The sequence below is a fragment of the Ptychodera flava genome, chromosome 5 (assembly GCF_041260155.1).
Source record: "Ptychodera flava strain L36383 chromosome 5, AS_Pfla_20210202, whole genome shotgun sequence".
NCBI classification, from domain to species: domain Eukaryota; kingdom Metazoa; phylum Hemichordata; class Enteropneusta; family Ptychoderidae; genus Ptychodera; species Ptychodera flava.
This window is the reverse complement of record NC_091932.1, coordinates 5,515,272-5,541,400: the sequence shown is the minus strand read 5'-3', so window position 1 is coordinate 5,541,400 and position 26,129 is coordinate 5,515,272. Positions and strand designations below refer to the sequence as shown.

The following is a 26,129-nucleotide window of genomic DNA, read 5'->3' as shown; positions in this document are numbered from 1 at the left end:
TTAGGTAGACTTTGCTGGTGCGTTCGTTGTTGAATTTGTCAAAGTTATCCGGTGATAATATGGTGACAGCGTCCACAGATTAGTAATTTACCCTCGCTTGCTCAGATGCATTACGCAATCAAACGTATCATATAATAGACTCAGCACAGTGACAAATCTTCGCATAATATTGTCTAAGAACAAGTACGTGACATAGTGAAAAAGAAATCGTTGCACAACAAGTGATAATATAAGACAAGACACCAAATATTGGCAGCATAAATCTTTACAATTCATATCATAGTCAAACGTGTTGAAATAAAATAAACCATAGCAAGAAGAAACCTGTGCTGAGACCAAGACAACCCCTACCCCATCGCCCCTACCCCTTGGGACGGAAATTTCTTCAACCCCATCTGCCCTTCCTTTGGACAACATATCTACGTAATTTCATCATCAGATATCCAATCATTTCTTTTCAGGGGGCTACTCTGAATTTCACCAAATTTTGGCAGAAGACTTCGAGCATGGATGTGATTGACCTGTAAACCTCGTAAATTAAAAAAAATTAGTCTTCTTTACAGCTTAAATATTGACCAGTTATATCTCCATCAGCTTCTGTGTTTTGAACTCTGTCAACTATAAGAGTTTTGGCGTTTCAGTAACATCACAGTCTTCGTCGTCAGAGAATGAATCGGTGAGTGGTGGGGGTGAAAGAAAACTAAATATGTCCCTGGGTTATTCGAGCTATCGTAGAATGTACCATAGGCATCATCTGACATTTTCTGAAACTTTATGTAAAACCATTTCTCATAGAAAAGAAAACAAAATGACCAAAAAATGATTTAATTTGAGAGATTTAGAGCATACACCGCATGGCAATTTACATTTAGGACCAGGGTTGATGTCAATATCTACTACAAGTAGCAATACGTATACTTGTATTTTACACACAATGTCTCTTACTTTCCGTTGTCTTTTGCAAACATTTAATTATGCTGTCCCAGCAGAAAAACTTTTGCGACATAAACTCCAGACTACCCTCATGAATATAATCATGGAAATTTACAATAATCTTGAGTAATCTTTGTTGTTGTTGAAATATGCGATGAGAAATTAAATAGTGGACCTATAAATCTCATAGACTTAACATATTATCACATACATAGACCCAGTTATCCCTATAGTATGACGTCACACTATAGGTATATGACGACGATGAATCCATATTCCACATGTGGTGGATATGGGACCGGACTACTTTCAACAAACGTAAACAAACAAAATCAGCTGTTCAGGACACGATGAACACCGCTTTGAATTTCTCGAGACGCAAAAATGGGAGGGTAATGAAGCTTAGGGAAATACGGGGTATTAAAATACATGTGTAAATTATAAAATACGGCTGATTCTAGAATTTTCATTAATTTATGAGCGGGCGGGAAAAATTGTAGTCTGCTGTCACTTTTTGACGATCGAGCGGACAACACAAAATGTCAGCAACGGAGCAGCGTCACGTAAATGTCAGTGGTGAAGAAATTGACCGATTCATCGCAAATCAACGCCGAAAAAACACAGTTAAAGCCACCAACACATCAGTCAAGCAGTTCATAAGCTTTTTGCAGGCCACCGAGTGCAGTCAAGTAGAATTTTATTTGTTGCCACCAGAAATTCTGGATCAACACCTTGCCAAGTTTTTCATCGGAGCCCGACAGAGTGATGGCAGTGAGTACGAACCGATACTTTAACCAGCTACCACGAGGCATCGATCGTTACCTTTCAGAGAAAGGCTACCGATATTCGATCTGTAGGGATACAGTTTTTAAGGTGTCTCAAGATGCACTCAGAGCGAAGCGTTGCGATCTTAAGTCGAAGGGCAAAGGAAATAAATCTCGAGCCGCCGAGCCACTGACAGACGATGACATTAAACTTATGCGAGAAAAGAAAATACTCGGTAACTACAATCCAGAATCGGTCTTATACACAGTGTGGTGGAATAACACCAAGCTCCTTGGGTTTCGAGCTTGTGACGAAAACAGAAAATTGTGTTGGGGTGACAGACTTCTGAAAACAACTACAGCGGGTCGCGAGTATCTCGAGTTTTTCGAACGTGACAACAAAACCAGAAGCGGTCAATATGGTAACGTTCGTCCGTACGCACCGAAAATGTTCGCTGTTGAAGACAAGAGTATCTGTCCCGTTGAAACCTACAAAATATATAAAGACCATCGCCCAGATGACATGTGCGAATTACATTCTCCGTTCTACCTGGCCATAAATTATAAGCCAACCACCCAGATATGGTACAAACGACAACCGATGGGCAAAAACAAACTGGAGAATATCGTGAAAACCATCACAGAACGAGCCGGAATAAAGGGGCGCAAAACGAATCACAGTGCACGAAAGACAGCAATCCAGAAACTCAGTGAGCATGGTATTCCTCCGACCCAAATAATGCAACTTTCTGGTCACAGAAATGTCCAGTCTATCAATTCGTACGCCGTAAACTCTTTAAATCAACAGGAAGTAATGTCAGATATTTTGACCGGCGCCGAAATCCCCAGAAATCAACAGATGCCAATGCCGCAAACGATCGTCTCCAGCTGCTGTCGAGCCTCTGTCGATGTCCACCAACAACATGATAAGGAGCGTCGACGATGACCCAAGACAGAGTACCGTGACAGCTGCAGCAGCAGGGATGTTTTCTGGAGCAACCTTGACAAGTTGCAAGTTTAACATCACCATCAACGTTGCCGGAGCATCTGGCAGCAGTCAACGAGTCGAGCCAAGGAAGCGAAGAGCGTTCGTCATTTCAGACAGCAGCGACGATACTTCTCCTGACTACAGACGCATCAGAAGAAACGCTGTGTTGTTCTCTCAAAGCGACGATAGCTCGCAGGATTTTCAGTGAACTTGAATGTTCAATTAATTGCATTTTGTATTTATTGTTGCATGATAGTATGCATAAATTTCCCAATTACCTTGTCATGGAAGTGCTTTTGAGGTTCCGGACATTCGTAGTACTGAGTTTTTAATTCGAGCCGCACACCGTTGTTAATTACATTTAAACGAGTTAGTTTTTATTCGTAAAATATAAAATATACAATTGATAATTTCGTCAAACAAAGTTTTCAAAAGTTCATACAAAGTTTGGAAAGCAGTGTTCTTTGAATGGTGTTCAAACAATGACGACATTTTTTGAAATATAATATGCTCGCGATTGATATCTGTTCTCGGTAACAACGTGACAGAGTAATGGTGCCGTCCCGCTTCACTCGCATGTCATTGTTATTGTTATTTTGATCGATGAATTTTCACTGACATTGATGTTATGGTATAAATCAAATAAATACCTTGTGTTAAACGATACCTGGTCTTTCGTTTTCCGCTTGATTCGCACAGAATACCGCAACGAGAGTTGTTATTATCCATAAGAGCAGCCTCAGTGTGCTCCAAGTACTTGTGAACTATGGCGTGGTCATGAACAGCTGAGCGCGGTCAAGTCAGCTGTGACCCAACCATGACCGCATAACATGAGCGCAGGAATTTTTTTTCAAATAGTCCCTATCTTTTTCCTCGGCATTTAGTGTGGGATATCACATCTGAAAGGTTTATTCAGGAAAACTGGGTCTATGTATGTGATAAATATGTCGGCTCGGAGGGATACGGCCGCTACACGGGGAATCACTCGTCCGCGACGCAGACACACTCGTTCGGAATACGGGGGGATTATATATAATTATTTCTATGTACGCTGGATTCATATTTCGTTTAGTTCTGCGTTTATGGTTAAGTTTGAAAATAACACAAATGAGACTGCTTTGTATTTTTTCTTGAATTCATCAAAGCATTTGTCTGGATGCCATAGCATCGGTTGAGAGGTCACCTTTATTTCAAATACGTTATTTCTTGGTACGGAGATGATTCGGTAGCTTGATCAATCGCGCTGCCAACATTCTTTCCGATGGTAGAACCTTCCTGGGTGGAATTCAATGATTCATATGTACTTTGAGTAACCTCATTCAATTGAAGTGATGTATACGAAGAATCTTCTACTTCTGCGTTCACATAACTCGCAGTGTCATCTACCTCATTGTCTCGTTTCCTTGCCTGGCACCTGTTTGGCAGATAAACATCACAAACACCATTTAACACGATTGGATCTAATGTTGGAGAATATTATCTTTTAATTGTTCAAATTTATCAAAAGTGTTAGTTGCACTATTACAGCTGAAAGTTCCAATATTGCAAATTACCTATAAAACGAGTGCATTGCAAAACAAAGAAAAGTAGATGTCATTGAGCTGCAATTTGATTAAACCAACATCACTACAATATCCTACTCTCCCAACATAGTTCCGAACGTGTTATTTACAGTTTAATTTGTGATAAAGGATATCTATTGGAAGACAGTCACAACACTGCCAATACCTTTAGGATTGCTAAATATTGAAAGATAAAAAGATAAAATAAGATTTCTAAAAGTCTCGCTGTCAATGCATTTAGACTATTCTATTTACAGGCGCAAGCAACGTGTTATAGAGCTAGATTGAAATCTTATCTCACCTTAGAAAAACAACCTTGATGACAATCGCAATGATTGCTGTGACTGCAAGTGACACTATCACCCCGATTACAAATCCAACTGAAACAAAATGTAGAATGTGTCCTAATTGTCAAGCAGCTTGCTCGTAAGCTCTAAGCAGGTGTTTAGTACAAGTATTTCTTCTGATTGGAGAAGTTATTAGCCTATATCTGACATTTCAGAGTTGTATTTCTTGTATTTCTTCTGAGTCGTTCTCAAAGAGAAAGTGGTCGAAAAAATGAATAAATAAATTAAGAAGGAGGGGAAGTGGAGACAGTTTGAACAGTCGCAGATATTGTCATGCGAACGACTTACTTGCAATTTGTTTACTGCCATCGCAAGATTGAGCGCTTTCATGGCAACTGCAGCAATATTCAGTTTCCATTAAAGTTGTTGTGTCCTTTGTCAATAATATCGTTGAGATGAGTCGGTGTGACGTCATTAAATTCGGCTGTTTCGGCTGAGTAGATGTTTCCTTTTGGATTGCAATCTCTTTTTGTGTTGAAGTGTGTGATGTTGTTTGACGTGTATTGACTTCTTCAGCCTGTACCCTGGACGTCACTGGTAGAGTCGGCGTCGTTATCGTCGACATTACAGCTTTCATCATAAAGAACAGTGCCACGTATTTGAATTTCTAGGTTGCCAGAGACGTGACTTTAAGTGTTATGTTACAACGAAGCGAATAAGATATCAGATTGTACAATGCTATCTATACGAGTCATTGAACTTTTGTAAATATTGCCTATTTTTCGCATTTGACCAGACAATGTGACTATCATAAATTTCACCATCACCGTGTTGCAGATATCTACCTACTGTCATCAAAATTGAACGAAGTTTTTTTCGTTATATATTCATTATGATTGTAACTGAAGATAATGATATTATTTGTTAGTTTCCGATCAATTTGATAAAATAGATTTCTCGATATTTGGCGATCCTTACCCTTGTACTGCAGTACAAATCCAAGATCATTGCCCTTATTGTCGGTGATCATCTCAATACGAAGAGTATTTGATGAACTGTTTAATGGCTGTGGTAGTGAATAACCAGTAAAAGTACTGATAGTAGAGCTATGGTCTTCTATCCCATCCTTCACAATCACCATGTCATTGTCTTGTAATCTCAGCATAAGAGTGGTTAGCTTTACTATGTGTCCAGGATCCACTGTTATTGTCCAAGTACACGATTGTTCGTTGGTATAGTTACCGGGGAAATTTGGTGAATATATGTATCCACTGGAATCAGTGTAGTCACCGCCACAGGCACCGAAAGATGCTGTAAATGCGATAATATGACATTATCATTAGCTTCATAGCAAAAGCCTTCAAGAATTTCCTGAGATCCGCCTTTGAAGTATTGTGTAACATTGGTACACAGTATTCAGGAAGACTTAGAATGGGAGACATCCCATGCAAACATCAATATGTTCAAATCTCTCAACAACATCATTTCAAACGAACCAATCAAGTTAAAACTTCAGTGTCATCGAAGTGATCGGCTGTACCAGATAAATGAATAATATAGTGTACACACTGAAATGTACAGTCACTAGGCTCATGCCTACGTTTCATTCTCCTCCAAAAAAACCTCTTTATTCTGCTGAGAAAAATCAGGCTCTGCTTTTAAATAGAAATGTCAGATGATATATTTTGATCAGGAGAGCAATGCCATGTTATTCCAATGACTTATGGCTATATTAAAATGCAAGTTCCTTGGTGATATTTCTTTACCGTCACCAAAAGTCATTATCAATATGAACCGACGCTTGTTGCAATGAACAAGTAGTAAAAGTGAATGCTTAACGCACATTACCAAGAATGCTTCGCAAATAATTACAAGGCTTCAATGGTTTTAATACTGTAAAATATAATCCCGAATATTTTTCAAAACAATGTTGCTGATGATATCCAAATGTCGCCACTATAATTGACAAATTTTCTATTTGATATTGATGTCGACAGTGTTGGGAAAGAATTGCTTTCCATTAACACCAGCAAAGCCATCGGATGTGATGGCATTTCCAGTATATTTTTGAGAGAATGTACAAATGAACTCGTTATTCCGATTACCATCTTATTCAACAAGTCAATTAAAGAGGGGATTTTCCCTGATAAGCATAATAGTCAAGACAACATTGTATGTCATTGACACTGGCTGCAATTTTGTCTTTAGACTCACCTTTTAAACTTTGTGTCATTAAAAAGTAAAGATCTAGAATTAGCGATGCCAACAATCCTGCACATAAATTGTTGAGTTGCTGCCATCCGAGAGCCGATATAGAACAGTGAAGTCAAAATCAATCTCATTGAAATCATTTTTTTTATCTACAAACAATCAGAGATTAATGTAGCTTCAACATTTGTTGTTTACAACGCGGGCGTACGAGCAACTGACTGTCTGTGTGGCTTGTATACAAAGTTTTGGTTTCAAGTTGCTAGACTCATGCTCTTCACATCTACATAAAATACCAATGTACATTCCCTTCGTACCCATGACAAACAGGGTAATTTTATCAAATTATCTATACAGGAGAACTATAACAAAATTGACTAGATTTTGGATTCCCTCTTTTTATGTTTTAACTTCAACACATAATGACAAAATCATATTCAGAAATAGCTTTTGATGTTTTCTTGTTCAAACCATGTTCTATGTACGAGGAATAGTTGTACATCGGTGTATATGATAAGTATAGAAAAGCCCTACGTTAACTCATAAATGCTTCTGTGGGTTATTACTCACTGTTGTAAACATCGAATTGCCAATCTCCTCCACAGCCTTGTACGTATGGCGATGTTCCATTATCACCAGAACACTTATGTGTGTTGTATTTCACAGCCTGTGTGACATTCAGTATTGGTAATCCTGGAATAGCCTCTCCATAACGCCAGTAATCAACAGAGTCATCACCACAGTAACACTCATCACCACTAGTGAGTGCTGCAATAGTCTTTCCTCGATCCCGACATGCTCCGATACATCCTTGTATTGTGACGTCACTCCGAGGTATCGACAATGACGTTGGTAAGGGAAATATTCTGTCAGGACTCTCCTTATATCGACCGAGAAAGCCAGGATCTGAAAAAATATACACAGACTCTGCTTACGTGCTCTTGATATACAGTGGCAATTTTCACTATATTGTAGAGATCTTTCCTCATTTTAATACACATTTTCTCACATTGTCAGAGTAGACTCCCACCTAAAATAAGTGACATTGATAAACCTGATCCTCTATCTGTTTTTCGAAGAAACTTTTAAGAAATAACAGTCTGTGTTACATGGCAGTATATGTGTACTAAAATTGATCAGTTAACGAGACAACAACCGAACAGTGATCACTGAAATCAAAGCGAAAACATTGTCAGATAATGTGAACCAGAAAGTAAACAATTCTAGAGAACTAAATTGGTTGAAATGTGGAAGCACTGAAATTGGAACAGAATTTCAAACTGTTGGGTGGTGAACAATTGTGATCAAAATGAGTCGTTCGGGCTACAACTTCCATTGTAAAAAGATTCGGTCACGAATTGTACATTCATGATGTTAAATAATAATTTTCAATATTCAACTGGTGATAACGTTCAGAGTGTGCTGTTTACCTGTAGTCTAACAAACTAATAGTCAAAGTGACGTCAGTCAGCTGACAGTATAAACAGTCTTTAAAAATCTCTGTTCTCCAATATCATTAAGTTTTCAAAATAAAAAACTCAAGAATACTTTTAATTCATGGAGAATGCGCAATCTAACACCCATAGAAAAGTTCTAATTACTAAGAGTTTGGGTTTGTCGAATTTACTGTACTTAGCGTCTATTTTAAGTGTACCTGAAGAGATTGTAAAAACTGTTGATAAACTAATTTATGAATTTCTAGACTGTAAGAAGTATAAATCAAGAAAGGAATACTATTGGCACAGATAGAACACGGAAGTTTAAATGTACCCAGTTTTAGGAATTGTCATTAGCTTCTAAATATACCTGGTCTCGCAAATATTTTGTTCAAAGTAACGCAAAGTATGTGGATGTGATCAGGGGATATTATTTCAAATCAAAGAAATTGAGAAAAATTGTAAATCTTATTATTATCATAGCGAAATGGTCTATACATAAATACCATGTCTGTAATCTTGAAGAGTCATTTCCTTCTGTAATTGTTATGAGAAACGAGTTGTATCAAAACGCTCAAGCTCAGAAAATTGAAACTTTGCTTAAAGTCATGATGTGATTTTTGTCACATTGTTGCAGTTCCAGACATGTATACCTTTTACGAGGTTAAAAATATTTAAAAAATAATGTTTCAATTCGATGTCTGGTAATTTTCACGTCATTTTATGCTACGACAGATGACGTCACATGTCTATCTTTATCTTTGTCACTTCGATTTTTCGTAAAGGAGGATATTTTTGAAATGAAACAATCTTTCAAGAGCAGTCTGAATGTTGGTATAGTCGGAATCGTGAAGGTCTAACCTAATTAGACTTGAATTCGATGCTGTGCTGAATGCAAACAGTCGGCGATGAAACATTGGAACGATGTAGTGACTGTCAAGATTACATCTTTCATTGCATTGGCCAAAATCGAAAGGCGCCATAAAAAACTCGTTCCTTATCTTTCACTGTTTCAGGCCAACAGTTATTGAAAGAGTTTTGATGTTAGTCAATAAAATATCCTCGCGTATAAAGAGGTAATGTAAAAAGCAACAATCATATCCTGCAGGTTAATTCAGATGTAATCTTGTTTTGTAAGAAATTTATTTATTTACGTTCGTCACAAAATTAATCAATTCAACTTACAGTAACACATAATTCCTACATGGTAATTGTCATGACACTGACAATCATGTCCGTTGTTGTCCCAATCTATGGTACAGTCTTCTAACGATTCTGACATGATAGGACATCTGACGTCACAAACAGAAGACTGCAGATCACTTCTACCAAATTCACTGTTGGACCATTCCCACATCACGGTGAAATAACCTGTTGTTGAACAAGTACGGCACAATGTAATCCGTTTGATATTCTTTCTTTAAAAGACGATTACACCTATAATACTTGCAAAGTCATATCATGGATTTGAAACTACATTTTGCTGTGTTTGGAGTTGCAAAGTGACAAAGTTGCATGAAATAGCGCTTACATCCGACAATTTACGTTTCGAAGAAAGCGTTAGCCTGTCATTAAAATTTTACATACCGTAACGGGACATATCGTTTTAAAAAACAGTCCAAGCTAGCTGTACTTGTACGTCTATTTAAGAAATATCTGCAAGCTCTGTCAAATAAACTATTTCGGGGCAGAGGTTGTCGATGATTATGCGAACATGGATCTCCTAAGACAACAATATATTTGTTCGTCGATTTAGTGATTGGAACGTCGGCAACGACGAGAACAGCGATTTTGATAATTTTCATTGGAGGAAATAGTGGGTAATCACTGATTACTTGTTGCAAACATTTTATCAACCGTTTTAACTCAGGAAATCTTATTTTGCAAATTAAAACAGTAATGGTTAACTCACCTAACTGTTTACACACAGCCCTTGCTACTGTTAGATTCCATCCTGCACCAGTTCCACACATATATCTCCATGAGTTATCTCCATCTCGTCTGACTTCAACTCTTCCTTCAAATGGCGTCCGACCACCAGTCAGCTGTACCTCAACTAAAACAACAACCAAACTCGTTGTTGCAGGTTGATAACAGTCATTAAAGGAAAAATATACTTCCTCCTGGTCCATCATGGATGAAAGAAACTTTGCACAACAAAATGTACGAGGCAATACCGAGTACATTATGGTGTGCAAATTTTACTGGAGTCCATTAAGGGCAGGTAGGGAGAAGACTAGTGCTATTTTTTATAGTCTTGGCAATGCAATTAATTCGTGGATGTAAAAAACATCAGACGCTACAAAGCTGGATAATCGGATACATTATCAGTAATAATCTGGGAGATGACGTCACAAAATTCACTAGTATTGACAAAGCTGTAATATATTTGAAAATAACTGTGATTGTGTTCATCGCAGGGCTTCTGTGACTGCATAACAGAGCACATTTCAAACACTGATAGTGGACTGCACCTATTCTATATTTCCATGCAGTCTGGCAATAGCGTACACTCACAGTTGTTTACGATCCGTACAAAGTCAACAAGTGCCCCTACAGTGTGAATCAAATCAACTTACAGACCTGCATGAATTGTATGACATGACAAACGGTCTTAAGTTGAAACTGTTCAATGGGAATATGCTTACATACTCGATATTCCTTGAACAGTTAGGTTTTAGATTTGGCATCACCTGTTGTTTGAGCGTGGTTTGAGCTGACACTAACATATTCAGTGCGTTCTCTGGCAACATAACATAACGCCAAGAAATGGCCCCGAAGTTTCTCGTTATTTCAAGACTGATGAGAGATAACTTTGTCCTTATATTCTTCTATAATTGAGCAATTCAGATTTCAAATAACTATACGTTACAACAAGTTCCAGTTATCAAGCAAAGACACTATGTTTAATATGTAATCTTTTAATTGTCTGGTCAAACACCATCACTTTGTCGTACAGAAAATTAGACGAGCATGCTACCGTCATAACATAACCTGTGTGTACATTATGAAAGCAGAAGGTGGTTTACTATGTGAACATTTCTACTTCCTGGTATCTTACCGATGATTTTCTTCCTGAAAGAACGGGCGAATCTTTTTTCAGTAAATTCTGGTTAAGCTTGACTTACCTTGCTGACTGAATGACACCAACAAAAGTTTAAAAGCAATGATCAACGCAAAGCGAACGATGAACAATGATTGACCCATGGCTGGGACTAAGATATCATTCAACACAGGCTGTGTAGACTCCTATACACCTCGTTTTGTAGCTTACTGTTCCTTTTATTATTTGAAGTCACGCAATTTTATTTAGCAAGAGGTCATGCGCATTAGCATATGAAAACAGGTCATTCAGGTTACGTCGTACATTAACTGAGTATGGCAACATGGAAGACGGTTAGTGAGCGGTTAACAAAGACAGACCCAGACAAAGAAAATGTTAAACCATGTTAATCTGCTATTAGTTGGCAGTTGTTAGCAATGTGTGTTTTTTCATGACAAACTGATCAATATATACTGCAATTCGTAGTCTTCGATTAATTACAGTAGCATTTCGATTTCTATCATCAACTTTCCATTTCATTCTTCTGTTCCTAATACGTTTACCGTCTGAAAGCCACAATAGCTACGAATGTGTAATCAACCGATCTCAAACTATCCTCAGTTTTCCAAAATTTTTCTTTGAACAAGACCCATGAAAGACTGGAAAAGTGTATAACACTGGTATAAGTATCGAATGTGGCACGTAAATTCAAAAGTTTTAACATCACTTTAGATTTTCCGCCATTTTCAAAAACTAATCATGTGACAGAGAATGTCGGCCATCGTGTGCTGTGCATTCAAGCAAATGGCACCATGCCTGTTTCTTGGATTATCACGATTGCACCGTGTCGAAATACTGCCTTTTTTACTTTTCTGTGAGGGCGTCATTTTAAGACTGCGGCACCCGTTTATTATTTAACCTGTTAAAACGTGTAGGCATAATCAGAAGTAGTGAACAATGATACTTCTATACGTGTCCTTCAGTTAGCACATTTACACGAACAAGAACTTTGGTTTGAATAAAAAATCATTAAAATAATGCATTAATTAAATTCACAGCTATTGGGCCTTAAATTTGCAAGGTCTGCAAAGAAACTTGATAGACTTCAACTGTCCCTCATTTCTGAGGTTATCGAGACGAGATGCTCTCAGATCTGTTCAAAGGAACACTAGGGCGATTTTAATTGAGAACTTTGATAATGTTGGGAATAATAGAATCTCACACCCCCAAGGACCTGGGATCAGATTTCTCACACGAGTTGGGGATATTTTGTATCACACGAGCCGCAGGCGAGTGTGAGACAAAATATCCCCAACGAGTGTGAGAAATCTGATCCCAGGTCCTTGGTGTGTGAGATTCTTTTTCTCACATGGCCACAAAATGCGTTAAATTCATATTGGACACGTACAATATTATCAAAAATCGTGACAACTCTGTCGTCTGCCTCTGTACTTTGACCTGCTTACTTTGTAGTTCTAGTCCATGTGTTACTCGTCGTGCCATTGGATAACATTTTGCGCGTGGAACAAAACAGACTGTTTATCATCCAATCAGAGCTCGTGTAATATTTACTGCAGAGTGTGGGACGGTTTCTGAGAGTGTGGGATCGATTTTTCCCACACTATCGATCCCGCACTCCCAGCGGCCAGGAATGTGAGAAACTTCCATCTATAACTTAAGTTTTGATTCATCACAATTTATAATTTTTAGTTTTAGGACGGTAGCTTTTCACGTCTTTTTCCTTCAGTGTAAAACATAAAGAGATAGTATATTGTGAACTGGTTGCTACTTTTGTGTAAACATCTTTTGATGGTAAGTACTACGATGACTCGATGCTAACTCTCTGTTCTGTTTGAATGTAGTCAAATGTCGCCATTTTGGCGATTTGGAGGGGGATTTAAGCTTTTTGTGACTTTTTTTCAGCTGCATGATTGTGTCCCTTTCCCTTATTTTTATGTACATCGTGAAGCTGTATTTACTGCGTGTTAGACTGTTCGTATACAGATCATGTGTTTTCCTCAAATTTGATTTCAGCTGAGTATGTATCTTAAATTTTATTTCTTCGCTATGCCACGTCTCGGATTTTCATGTCTGGAAATATTATTGAGCTTGTTTTTATCGCTCTCTGTAATTTCATGAAGGTAGATTTTACTTCGAGATTATTCTCCCGAGTCAAGATTTGATCAGAGTCATTGCAAAGGGGCAAATTTTATCAGCTTTGTCTCGGGACAAATTGATCACCTGAATACAACTTTCGAAGGGGACGAGCCGATTAAATTCACACAAACAGTCAATGTCATCAAGTACCAATGCGACAACTAGAGATCGAGGACTTCAACTCTAAATTAATTGCTTTGGTTTTGTATATATGGATTGTTCAGCGTAGATTAACATGTTCCGCTTTCATCATCAGTTTCGTATTAGATGCTAAGGTATGAATTACGAATTGTTGAGGGCGCTATTGCATAGCAAGCTAAGGCAGCTACAGCAGTTTCGACTCCACGATTTTCGACGTTATCTACGGTTCTAGCGAACTTTATGCGTCAGAAACCTTGCTACCTATTCATTAAGGTACAGGTTCTGTGCAGAAGAACTTCTGGCGGTTTTTTATCATTCTGGAAGGAAGTTTTCAGCACACTTCGATATGCAGCAAGATAAACTGTTCTCAGAAGTCCTGAACAAGAACTCGCATTCATATGCAGGAATCAACGACGTGAAAGCAAGTGAAGGTGTGAAATCTTTGTTTTTCAAACAAAACAATGTCATAAATAGCCCTAGTGCACCAAGACTTGATGGTCCAGAGGTGTTAAATGCTATGCGTGACGTAATAGAAGATTGTGCAATACGAGGTGCACAGAGAATTGGCGGTCTCTGGAGACTTTATGTGAAAACACCTGAAGACAGACTCATTCTATTACACAATGGCATCAATCTGAGAGGTAAGCACATAACGCTGTGTGATACCAATCCCTTTCTGAGAGAAAGATCTGAAAACTACTTGAAGCTGACCATCCGAGATTTGCCTATCTCTTGCGATGACCAGTCAATTATTTCCATGCTAAAAGAAGCCAACTACAAAGTTAATGGTGAAGTCAAAAGACAGCGGTGGAGGATCAACGGACAGTTGTCGTCGTACGAGAATGGTAACAGAGAGGTGTACATTGAAAGACCACCAAATCCTGTGCCAAGAGATATGACCATTGGAAACTTCAAGGTTAAAGTCTTCCACTATGGCCAGAGTGGTGATGAACTCGTTCATTCTGACAAACTTCACTGCTACCAATGTCTTGAAAGTGGACATACAAAACGAGATTGTGTAAACCCTGTAAAGTGTAGAAGATGCGGTGGAAGCGGACACATACAAACACAGTGTGCTTCACCAACCAATACAATGACAACTCAACAAAGTCAATCTCCCTCTACACGAGTTTCTCAAGCATACCCACCATCAGTGGTCAACGTTGTTGATGTGCCCAAACAAACCAGCCGAGAACCTGAACAACCAACACCAGCCATAGACGGTACAGACTCCAACGTCAATAAGTCATCAAACGAGATTGACGCTGCTGCGTTTACTAGACAACGTTCCAGAACGATATCCGGGTACATGAGAAAGGAGCTACCAGCTTTACCACAATTTTCTACTACAGGAGGTCATAGTAACCACGGTGATGCATCATCAGCGTCAAACAAGAATGTCCATCATGGGAGCGGTGATCCAATCAACTTTCTCGACGACGACAACAGGAAAAGAGAAAGGGAAAGTGATGAAAGCACACTACTAACATCAACACCATGTAACACAACGACATCAGGAAGATCAACGTCTGCGTCAACAAGTGTGTTGGAAAAGGACAATTCAAAAGTAAGTCAAATTACGGTGAAAGGTAAAAAGAAGAAGACGAAAAGAAGAAGAAAATAGACTCGGAACTTTTCTCTGGTTTTCTTTGAACATATGAACAATTTGAACCTTTTATCTGTAAATGTGAGAGGTCTAAGACAAAAAGAAAAACGTCGACGACTTTCACATTGGTTTAGAGCACAAAAAGCCGATATTGTTTGTATCCAGGAGACACATGCTTTCGGTGATGAGTGGGAAGAATGGAAATATGATTTTGGTATGAATGTTAACGTTTTCTTTTCAAACGGAAAATCAAACAGCCGGGGAGTCGCTATTCTGCTTCTTTCAAATTGTAAAAATGTTCTTGTTGAAAGTAAAGTTAGCGACAGCGATGGCCGTTTCGTCTCGATAACTTGTAAGCTCGAGACACAGAATCTCTCAATAGTTTGCATTTATGCACCAAATATCACTGCCGAGAGATGCTTGTTTTTTGATAAAGCCAATGATTTGCTGAATTCAATGGAGAAATGTCATACGATGATTGTCGGTGGTGATTTCAATTGCATCTTAAATGCCAACCTAGATAAAAACTCAATTTGTAAGAAAAAAGACACATCTGCGTCAAAATTGAAAAAAGTAATGTCTGAACAAAGTTTGATTGACATATGGAGAGAACTTCATCCCAATTCGTTACAGTTTACTTGGAGAAGATTGACAAACGAGCCCATCCACAGTAGATTAGACATGTTCCTCATTTCGAAACATCTCAAGAGAAATGTCACAAAAGCAGACATTAGACCAGCCGTTGAAACCGACCACATGGCAGTTTCTGTTCAACTGAAATTAGTAAATGAGAAACGTGGCCAAGGACTCTGGAAGTTCAACAAAAGTTTAATTTGTGAAGAGGAGTACAACAACATGATCAAAGAAACCATCGCAAGCACTGCACGCGAATATCAAAATTTCAAACCAGGCATTAAATGGGATCAGATCAAAATTAATATTAAAGAAAAAACTATACAATACTGTAAAAATAAATCGATGAACAAGAAAAACGAGATTAAACATCTAGAAGATCAGCTGAAGAAAGAGGAAGAAAGACTGTTAGAGAATCCAACCGATGAAAATATCCAGAGTTATGGCAATACGAAAGAGAAACTAGAGAAACTGAATGTATGGCTGGCTGAAGGCGCGTACATACGTTCCAGAGTGAAATGGATTGAAGAAGGAGAAAGAAGTACAAGATATTTTTTAGGTTGTGAAAAGAAAAATGCAAAACGAAAAGAAATCACAAGACTTAAAATAGGACAAAATTCATTTGCTACTGAAACAAGCGACATCTTGAAAGAAGCTGCCAACTTCTATGAGAAACTTTATGAAGAACAAGAACAAAATATTGACCTTCACGAGTTCCTTGGTGACGTCATAATGCCATCATTATCAGAAGCAGAAAGAGACACATGCGAAGGTCTACTAACAGAAGACGAGTGTCACATCGCTGTTCGGAAAATGAAGAGAAACAAATCACCGGGAACCGATGGCCTAACAATTGAATTCTACCAACATTTCTGGAAAGAAGTCAAGACGCATCTCCTCGACGCCATAAAGTCAGCTTACGAAGATGGGAAACTCAGTGTCACAAACCAGAGGAGTAATTTCACTGATACTCAAAAAAGGAAATGAAGATAATATGCGAAATTGGAGACCAATAACGTTGCTCAACATAGATTACAAGATTATAGCACATGTACTGGCCAACAGACTGAAACGTGTACTGCCATCTATCATACACAGAGATCAAACGGGTTATTTACGAGGCTGTTACATTGACGAAAATGTTCGAATTATTGATGATATTTTTCATTTTACAAAACACTTGAAAAAGAAAGGCTGGATGTTTTTTTTGTCGACTACGAAAAAGCTTTTTAAACTGTTAACTGGAAATTCATTCAACAAGTTTTGGAATATGTAAATCTTGGCGTTTCTTTTCGACAATGGGTGAACACGTTCTATGCGTCTGTACAGAACTGTATAATTTATAAAGGGCATAGTGCTTTCTTCGATTTACAGCGCGGCGTGCGGAAAAGGTTGCCCGATATCTGCTCTCCTGTTTCTACTTGCAATCCAACCTCTATAGCATGTAAAACAAGGCAAACAAGCGACATCAGAGGCATCCGTATCCCATTTAAAAGATCAGCTCATATACCAGAGAAGGAAATAAAGATACTACTCTATGCTGATGACACAACGTTGTTTCTTCAAGACTTGCACTCAATCTACTTAAGTCTACAAGTAATGGAAAATTTTAGAAAATGTAGTGGTTTGAAGATGAATAAGAGCAAATCTGAAGCTGTGTGGCTGGGAACCTGCCAAGGCTCAAAGGAAAACATCAGCGACTTCAAGTGGACAACAGAACCTGTCAAAACACTCGGTGTCTATTTCGGATATGATGAAGCGAAGTGCAAGCAGCTGAATTGGGACAGTAAAGTTGCTAAATTAGAATCTGTTTTTAATGCCTTTAAATCCAGAAACTTAACATTGTATGGTAGAATTCTTATTACAAAGTCGTTAGCCTTGTCACAAGTACTTTATTTAGCCTCTTGTATTGCTATACCTGAGGATGTATTAGACGCAGTGCAAAACCTGGTTTTCAATTTTGTGTGGAAATCCAGGAAAAGGTGGCCAATTAACAACAGAGTTGCAAAACAATGCTACAACGTAGGAGGTGTCAAATACCCCGCTTCAAAGCACAGGTGGATGCACTTAAGATTATTTGGGTGAAACGTATTATTGGTGCGAAAGATGAAAGCTGGTCATACATTCCATTGTATTATGTATCGCTATCGAATACGACTACGTTATTCCATCAATGTCATATGTCACAAAACTTTGCAGATCACGCTGAGAGCTTACCAGCCTTTTACAAGCAAGTTTTGAAATCATGGCTTTTAACAAAGCGTTGTATTCAACCAAATGAAAACGCTTCTGTAAAATGGTCAAAGTTTTTGAATATCTTCTTTGTAGACAATGGATGTAATAACCTTTTTGTTTTAAGCAAAAGCGACAGAGTTCCCTTACAGAAACTTACATGTAAACAAATGTACACGATTTTAACCATAGACCACAGCTGTCTTTCAAAATCTCTCAAAAAATGGTGTCACAGAATACAGATTTCACTTGAGGATATTAACCTCAATAAATGTTGGAGTCTAACAAAATCACTGACAAAAGAGTTGAAGTTGATAGAATTTAGTTGGAAATTTTTGTCACGGATTATTCCATGTAATAAATTTCTCTACTTTTGGAACAAGAGAACGTCAATGGATTGTAAAGTGTGTAAGGAGGTAGATACCCTCGAACACAGATTTTTACGATGTCAAATTGCTAAAGTTGTCTGGAATAATATAGAATGTATTCTCAGTAAACTTTTGAAAACGCCAATGTACATAAAAGAAAAACACATTGTACTTTATTGTTGTATGAATAATTTTTCTCAAGATGATGAAAACTTCGTTAATTTTCTGATACTGATCGGAAAATGGACTATTCACAAGTATTGGCAAATGGAGAAAAATATTGCAATTGGTGGTCTACTGAAATATGAGCTCACTTGTAGAACTAAATACAGTCTTTACTCTGAAATGTACAAATATCCAATGAAATCCATACAGTCTTATTATAAATGTAATTAACTTGCTATTTGAATACGAACTTGATGTTAATGCAAACGTTTTGTTTTTTGAAGCATATATTTTAATAAAAGATAAAAAATAAAAATAAAAATTACGAATTGTTAGGTGAACTTATTTCGTAAAAGGGGTTATTTCCCGTTCTTTGAAATTTCATACTTTAAAGGAACTTACTTTACAGTTATTTTTGCCATCAACGGCACTTGAGCATTAAACGTTGTCCTATCTATTCCGTTGTTCTCGCATCACTGTAATATATGAGTGAAGTGCTCTGTAAGGCTGCATTTACAAGCACCTCTTGACGGCGGGAGAATTGACGAGAGGGGCCTTGAAAATATGACAAGGGTATATTGCACATGAAGGGATTTAAGGGGGCCTCAGATCAAAACTGTCTCTGATTGATATGAAATATGTGTGTCAATTTTAAGCCAAAGACGTTTGGCTAATTTTTGGCTGGCTTTGTTTTGTGTATTCACTGCAGTTTCTTTCTGCTCCCTGAAGCGTGATGAAAAGTTTCAGCACAGCCATATGTGTAAAGTCAGCATTGTTGTTGTTTAAAATTGAATTCAATTGAATTCCGAACTATAATTCAATTGTCATCAATAACAATTATTACGGTTTTTACAATGCATATACAGAGTCATTGCCAAACAGAATTCTATTATTCTGGCATACAAATATGTTATTTGTGTTCAGTTTTCTTAACAGGTGAGGAAAGTCATCCTGTTTCCAAACCTTTTCTTATGTGATCGCAAATACTGCAATGTTTACCTTCAAGGCTAAGTTTCACTTTTCAAATGATTTAATCATCTTACATTTAACTTTTAGGCCTATTTTTAAATTTAAAATCTTTGACTGGAAATAGAGGAATTATCAAACATATATAAATGTACAGATATATCTTGTATTTTAGGGCAAAATGATAATAGTTTGCCCAATAGACTTCCATGTATTATGATTTGATACTTTTGGATGAAGCACTATATCGACCACATATTGCCTTCTAATAGTTGCACAAAAATGGTGACCCTCCCACAAAGGCATGCGTGAAATTTCATGACCCTTCAGAATACTTGCACCTAAAATATAAGAACCCCCTGTAATATCTGTCCAATCCCTTTGAGGGGCGATTTCAAAAATCATAGCAAATCGGAAGGGGCTTTGAACGCATTATGAGTTTGTTGGGGGGGTGCATTTGAACAAATATGAGAACCGTTTTGTAGATTCCCCCAGGGGTTTGCGAATGCAGCATAACACCTTTCAATCTTTTTTGTTGTACTTGGGCCTCAGCCCAAGTACATTTGTTTTCATTCCGTGGGAAAAAACTCTGTAAGGTATAACCATTTCTTGCTGAGACCAGGGAGGGCAAAATGTCTTGGCTTCATCTTTCTTGGCATAATAATGGCGTAATGATGTTAACTGAATGGAAGTGCTGCTCTCAGCCAGTCTTGAATAAGTGAGATGTGAATATAAATGCTTCTCTATCTGAATTTTTGCCACAAAATCTTCTGAATATAATCAAAATGTGCATCGAAATGCAACAATTAATGCACCCTCCGTTTCCTAGGCGATGGCACGACCCTTGCTACACCCACTGGACGAGCCAAAGTGGGAGGGGTAATTTCAGTTCGGTCGAACAGGAGGGCTCGAGACCAGAATTTAACATTTAAACTTGAAACATGTTTAATCACTGACAAGATGTTGACTAGTGTTAATCCAAGTGAAAGTGTGAAAAGGAAAGGTTTTATATCCCAGACACAATGAAAAACATTACGACTGGAAACTGTACCTCCAGTTGAGAATAGTAATGCCAACAGCGAAGGAGAACACTTATCCTTGAGCTGAGAAAACCAGACCATCATGTCGAAATAGAGCTGCAGATTCGAGAATCTCGTTCTAAATAGCTAGGTACACCCCATAAAGGGGTGGTTTCGAGTCTTGAGGGCAAATTTCGCCTCCTTCATTTAGAAATCGTACGTTTGTTTTTCCAGGGGAACACATCATTTGACACAAAATTTGCATGTAAAGGGGTCGCCAGTAAGCGCGTGGTCAAAACTGGCATAAGAAACAATATGAAATGTTGGGTAAAGCCAGTCCAAAATAAACTGATTTGAACTTTTGTGTTTTGTAATTTATACCACTGCAGTAACATTACCTTTTTTGACAACATCACACAATGTAATATGTTTTGAAACTGAATACTCCGACGTATTCTGTGTCTCCTTTGCTAAAAAATATGGTATGCCAATTACCATGTAAGGAGATCAAGACAGATTTGTAGTGCGTTTGGTCTTGCATGGTGCACGAAGTTTTGTCGAGGTAGCTTGTGTATTTATTTCCTAAATGGGAGAAATTAGGGTCGATCTAAAAGAAGGCCGAAGAATGTTATGATACTCTAAGCGAGCTGAACTCAAATGCGAATGGTGTGATAATTTGGAGGATGTCTAGAATGATCTCGTCTCATTAAGATTATTTGGCGGTCAGTATTGAATTTCAACTGCGTCACAAGTTTGCGAAATGAGTATTCCGTCGAACGGTCAACGAACGATGTTTTAGAAATCTGGAGACATGGCACATCGCAGTTTTATTTTAGTATTTTATATTTTACAAAAGATGTAAGAATCAATGATTTTGTCGAAAATTCTGAAAAAATATAGGAAGATTTGATCCCGAACACATTTTCACTTGGGGTCAACATGGGGTCGCAGCCATGTTGCCTCGAAACTTATTTCTGTCTGCACTCAAAATTCAAAAATGTCGGAGATGAACCTGAAAAATCGATGTAATTTTGTCAAACTTCGGCGAAATTTCAGCCTATAGACAAGATTTCATCTAGGTAAGGTAAATTTACTGAAATTTGATCGACAAATAATCCTGAGCTTGAACGTGACAGCACGCCTTCTCCGGGAAGTCATGCATCCAGCTGCCCATATGACCGGGTTTATGAGATTGTTTTCAAGCGACGGCGGCAGACCGTACGGGGATCTGGATATGAACCTACCGCCGGTGTAGCTGTAACAACTGTTGCGTTGTTTTTAATCCCCACGGACGAAGTCCGGGCGGACTTATAGGTTTGGTCATGTCCGTGCGTCCGTCCGTCCGTTCACGCAGATATCTCAGACATGCCCTGGTCAATTTCTTTCAAACTTTGCACAAGAATAGTACCCAACCCCATACAGATGCACGTCGATTTGTTTCACAATGCTATCAAATTTGGCCGTGTTAGAGGACTTTTTAGTTTACACCTCCATAGACTCCCATGTATAAGGCAGTTCTCCATAGACTCCCATGTATAAGGCCAAGAAAAATAAAAAATTAGTTTCTCATCGTACTCATACTGCCTAAAGGATGCAGTGACATAGTTTTGGTCCCCACGGATAAAGTCCAGGGGGCTTATAGATTGGGTCATGTCCGTCCGTGAGTCCATCAGTGAGTCCATCGGTTCACGCAGATATCTGAGACATTTTGACAAAATATCATGTGACCTTGGTGACCTTTGACCTCAAATATACATTATTGTCCATAACTCAGTAACCACAAGTGCTAAACCTTTCATATTTGGTATGATGGGACACTCTAATGAAACCACATATTGTACCTCATTAATTATGCGCATATCTAATTTTAAGAGAGCCAATAGAGCTAGAGGTCTGATTTTGGTATATAAGGATAAGTTAACAATACAATTTGTTTGACAAAACGTCACGTGACCTCAATGACCTTGTCCACAACTCAGTAACCACAAGTGCTGCACCCCTCATATTTGTTGTGATTGGACACCTTATGACACCACATATTGTACCTCATTAATTATGTGCATATCTAATTTTGAGCGAGCCAATAGAGCTGGAGGTCTGATATTTTGTATATAGGGATAACTTAACAATACAATTATTTTGACAAAACGTCACGTGACCTCAATGACCTTTGACCTCAAATATACATATTTGTCCACAACTCATTAACCACAAGTGCTACACCCTTCATATTTGGTATGATGGGACACCTTATGACACCACATATTGTACCTCATTAATTATGCGCATATCTAATTTTGAGCGAGCCAATAGAGCTAGAGGTCTGATTTTTGGTATATAGGAAAAACTTAGCAATACAATTATTTTGACAAAATATCACGTGACCTCAATGACCTTTGACCTCAAATATACATATTTGTCCACAACTCAGTAACCACAAGTGCTACACCTTTCATATTTGGTATGATGGGAGACCTTATTACGCCACATATTGTTCTTCATTAATTATGCACATATCTAATTCTGAGCAAGCCAATAGAGCTGGATGTCCGATTTTTGGTATATAGGGATAACTAAAGGGTAGAAATTTTTGACCAAATGGCATGTGACCTCGATGACTTTTGACCTCAAATATACGTTTATGCCAATAAATAAGTAACCACAAGTGCTATGTTCTTTATATTTAGTAGGATGGGTGACCTTATGACAACACACGCTTTACCTCATTAATTATGCACATATCTAATTTTGGGCAAGCGATTAGAGCTAGAGGTCTGATTCTTGGCATATAGGGATTAATAAGCAATATAATGTTTTTTTCAAAATGTCACGTGATCTTGCACCGGGCAAAATGCTTGATATACAACAATATACACATATACTGGTTCTGTACATGTGTCAAATACATTAAATATACAGTACGTATGCTAATAAAATGCAAAACTACAGTGTACACTTAGTGTGCAAAGATCTGCATTACGTATACTCATGATCTTCATAGAAATATGGTACACATATCAACATATTGGAATGTTCCATATACAAAAATATACGCTGCATATGCAATTAGTATTGTGTTCCATATACGTCAATATACGTAAATATGCTAAGCGCATATCAAGCATTTTGTCCAGTGTTGATGACCTTTGACCTTGATTATACATATATATGCATAACTCAGTAATCACAAGTTCTATACCCTTCAATTTTGATAAGATATTAGACCCTAAGATGTGACATCTTGTACCTCATTTATTATGCACATATGTATTTCTTGGCTGGCCAGTACAGCTAGAGGTCTGATCTTTTTTCCCGATTAGAACCAGAACTTAGACATGCCTCATGTTTCAAAGTGGGAACAACAACATAGACCTATGTGTCCATAGATCTCAACATGTTTATTCAGTGATACTTATTAATGACCACATTTCCCTGCCCCATCAAGACTAATACTCCCATTACAAGTGGGGACTGTGTCATTGTCAATGACTCGTTTTACAACAGCTTGCATGCATGCATGCATGCAATCACTTTAGAATCTGCGTCTGGATACACCAAATTAGTGCTAACTCGGCCATTTACTGACTGTATATTAATCGGTAATCCTGCAGTGTTAAACAAAGCAAGTCTACCAATTGTAACAATGCAGCGTAATCTGTTGTGGTGACATTTTGCTAATTGTCATAAAAATAACCTTAAAAGCCAATTATGTTTTGTTTTTCACTTCCTCTCATTGTTCATAAAGAATGGCAAATTAACCATGTTTCACTGACAATTTCCATTCAAACAACTATTCAACTTTTATAGAAAATGAATGTTTGATAAATGTGTTCAATAGTTTCATACATGTGTAGGTTACCACTGGTTTAGTGGATAAATCTTGTATTTTTTCCAAACTCAATTGTCAAGAGAGTTACGTGTAATAATTGCACATGTTGTTTGATAATATGGTTAATTCAGTTGTGTTTTTAATGTTACCTCAGGAAAAAACTCGCAAGTTGTGTTATTTTCAAAAAGGTTTCCAGATTGTGCTTCGATTTCTGGTGCTATGTTTGACACTTGATTAACAGTTCAAAAGTTTGTCTAGCAGTTCATAGATTAGTAGGTTATATCAAACACTCATTAAGTTGATGCAAATTTTGCACAACTTTTGAGAATATTTTTTGATTTTATTATTATATTAAAGTTGGAAATGTTCTGACTCTGCGATGTTTATTCAAGTATAATTATCCATTGAGTTGAACTACATGGAAAGATTTCTGTGAGGCAACCGGTTCTCTTCCCAAATATGGCCACAGTACTGCCATACAATTATGATAAACACCAAAAATGGTGCACGTGCAATCTTTCCATCTTTACAAATACAACATGGTGCAACCTATTTCAGGAGGGGACAGGAATCCCCTCCATTTGTACCCTTTTTTCAAATAGTACGTCAAGCTTTGGAAAATGGCAGAATTAACAAAAATCTTTTCTTTGTTTCGCCTATTCTGCCATAAGCAAAATTTATAGATAGCAATGAATATCTGCGAAAATTAAATGGTAACTTGAGGTTGGTTAAATTTTGCAGTTACCTCTCAGGCCCTTTAACTGGCTCTAATAAAATCCTGTAATGTTGAGTTTGCTTCCCAATGCCAGAACAATTCACTTGGGGACGCACCATTAGACTTTGTGAGGGGGTGGTCACGATCGGATTCTGAAATCTCCACCATAATATAGTTAAACAAACCATGTTATTTGTGCACATATTAATATTTATTAGACATCTACCATCGAGAACAAAAGAAATTTGCTGTAATTTGAATATTTAAGGAGTTTAAGCAATTTCCACTATAAATGAAGAACCCCTGCCTCAAACTCCACAAAAGTTGCTAGACATATTTTGCCATTGCCATGCCATTGCTTCGTTTAATAACCAGTTAATCAAATGCCTAATTGACAGGAGGAAATTCGAGACCATATTTGAATACTAGTATATGTTGTCCTCAAAATTACTATATCACGGCCAAGTACTCATTGCCTTCAGCAATACTGCCTTGTTCTCCTTGAAATTGGTATTACGAAATTTCCTATCATATAAATCTCATAATAAAGAGGTCATTTTAAAGTACCTGTACTTGACAGTACACCACATCCGAAAAGAATACGCAGTGAGACGCAGTGTGATTGACACAGTTAATGGTACTACCGCACTGGCAACTCGTTCACTGCAAGTGTCATGAGAACGAATATATAACCTGAAAATCATGAAAGTATACATGTAAGTAAATCTAGTGGAATAATGTGTTCAAAATATCTACAATGTGTGCACCAACAAGGTTAATGTTTTAATAGCAGATGTTTGTATTTGACAATATTTCTTGTGGTATAGGCTAAACTGCTGCCGCTACAGTCCAAGGAAACGTGTCAGTCAATACATACATACAGTTTTAAAGTGTGTTTCCCTATGCCGCTGTAACCGCGCTGTTTCAGTACTTAAACATTAGTAAATGCAGTGAAGACGTTCGCCCATACGCAGACTGACCATACCCTAACATATATGCTGAGACAAGCCTCACTAATTGTTTACAGTTCATAATGCTGGCAAACACTTTTTATTTGAGCGAAGGAGCGCTACCTTC

The 26,129-nt window shown here is 37.8% G+C and overlaps 1 protein-coding gene across 1 annotated transcript in view; it reads right to left on the bottom strand.

Moving 5' to 3' along the window:
* The window catches only part of LOC139132665 (uncharacterized), a 104,872-nt gene extending 94,562 nt beyond the window's left edge, over positions 1-10,310 (bottom strand). The window contains exons 1-4 of the mRNA XM_070698933.1: positions 10,091-10,310; positions 9,364-9,549; positions 7,313-7,648; positions 5,513-5,845 (exon numbers count right to left, since the gene is read on the bottom strand). Of these exons, the coding sequence (XP_070555034.1) occupies positions 5,513-5,845; positions 7,313-7,648; positions 9,364-9,549; positions 10,091-10,310 (1,075 nt within the window). The remainder of the gene's footprint in view (positions 1-5,512; positions 5,846-7,312; positions 7,649-9,363; positions 9,550-10,090) is intronic.
* Positions 10,311-26,129: the final 15,819 nt, after the last annotated feature.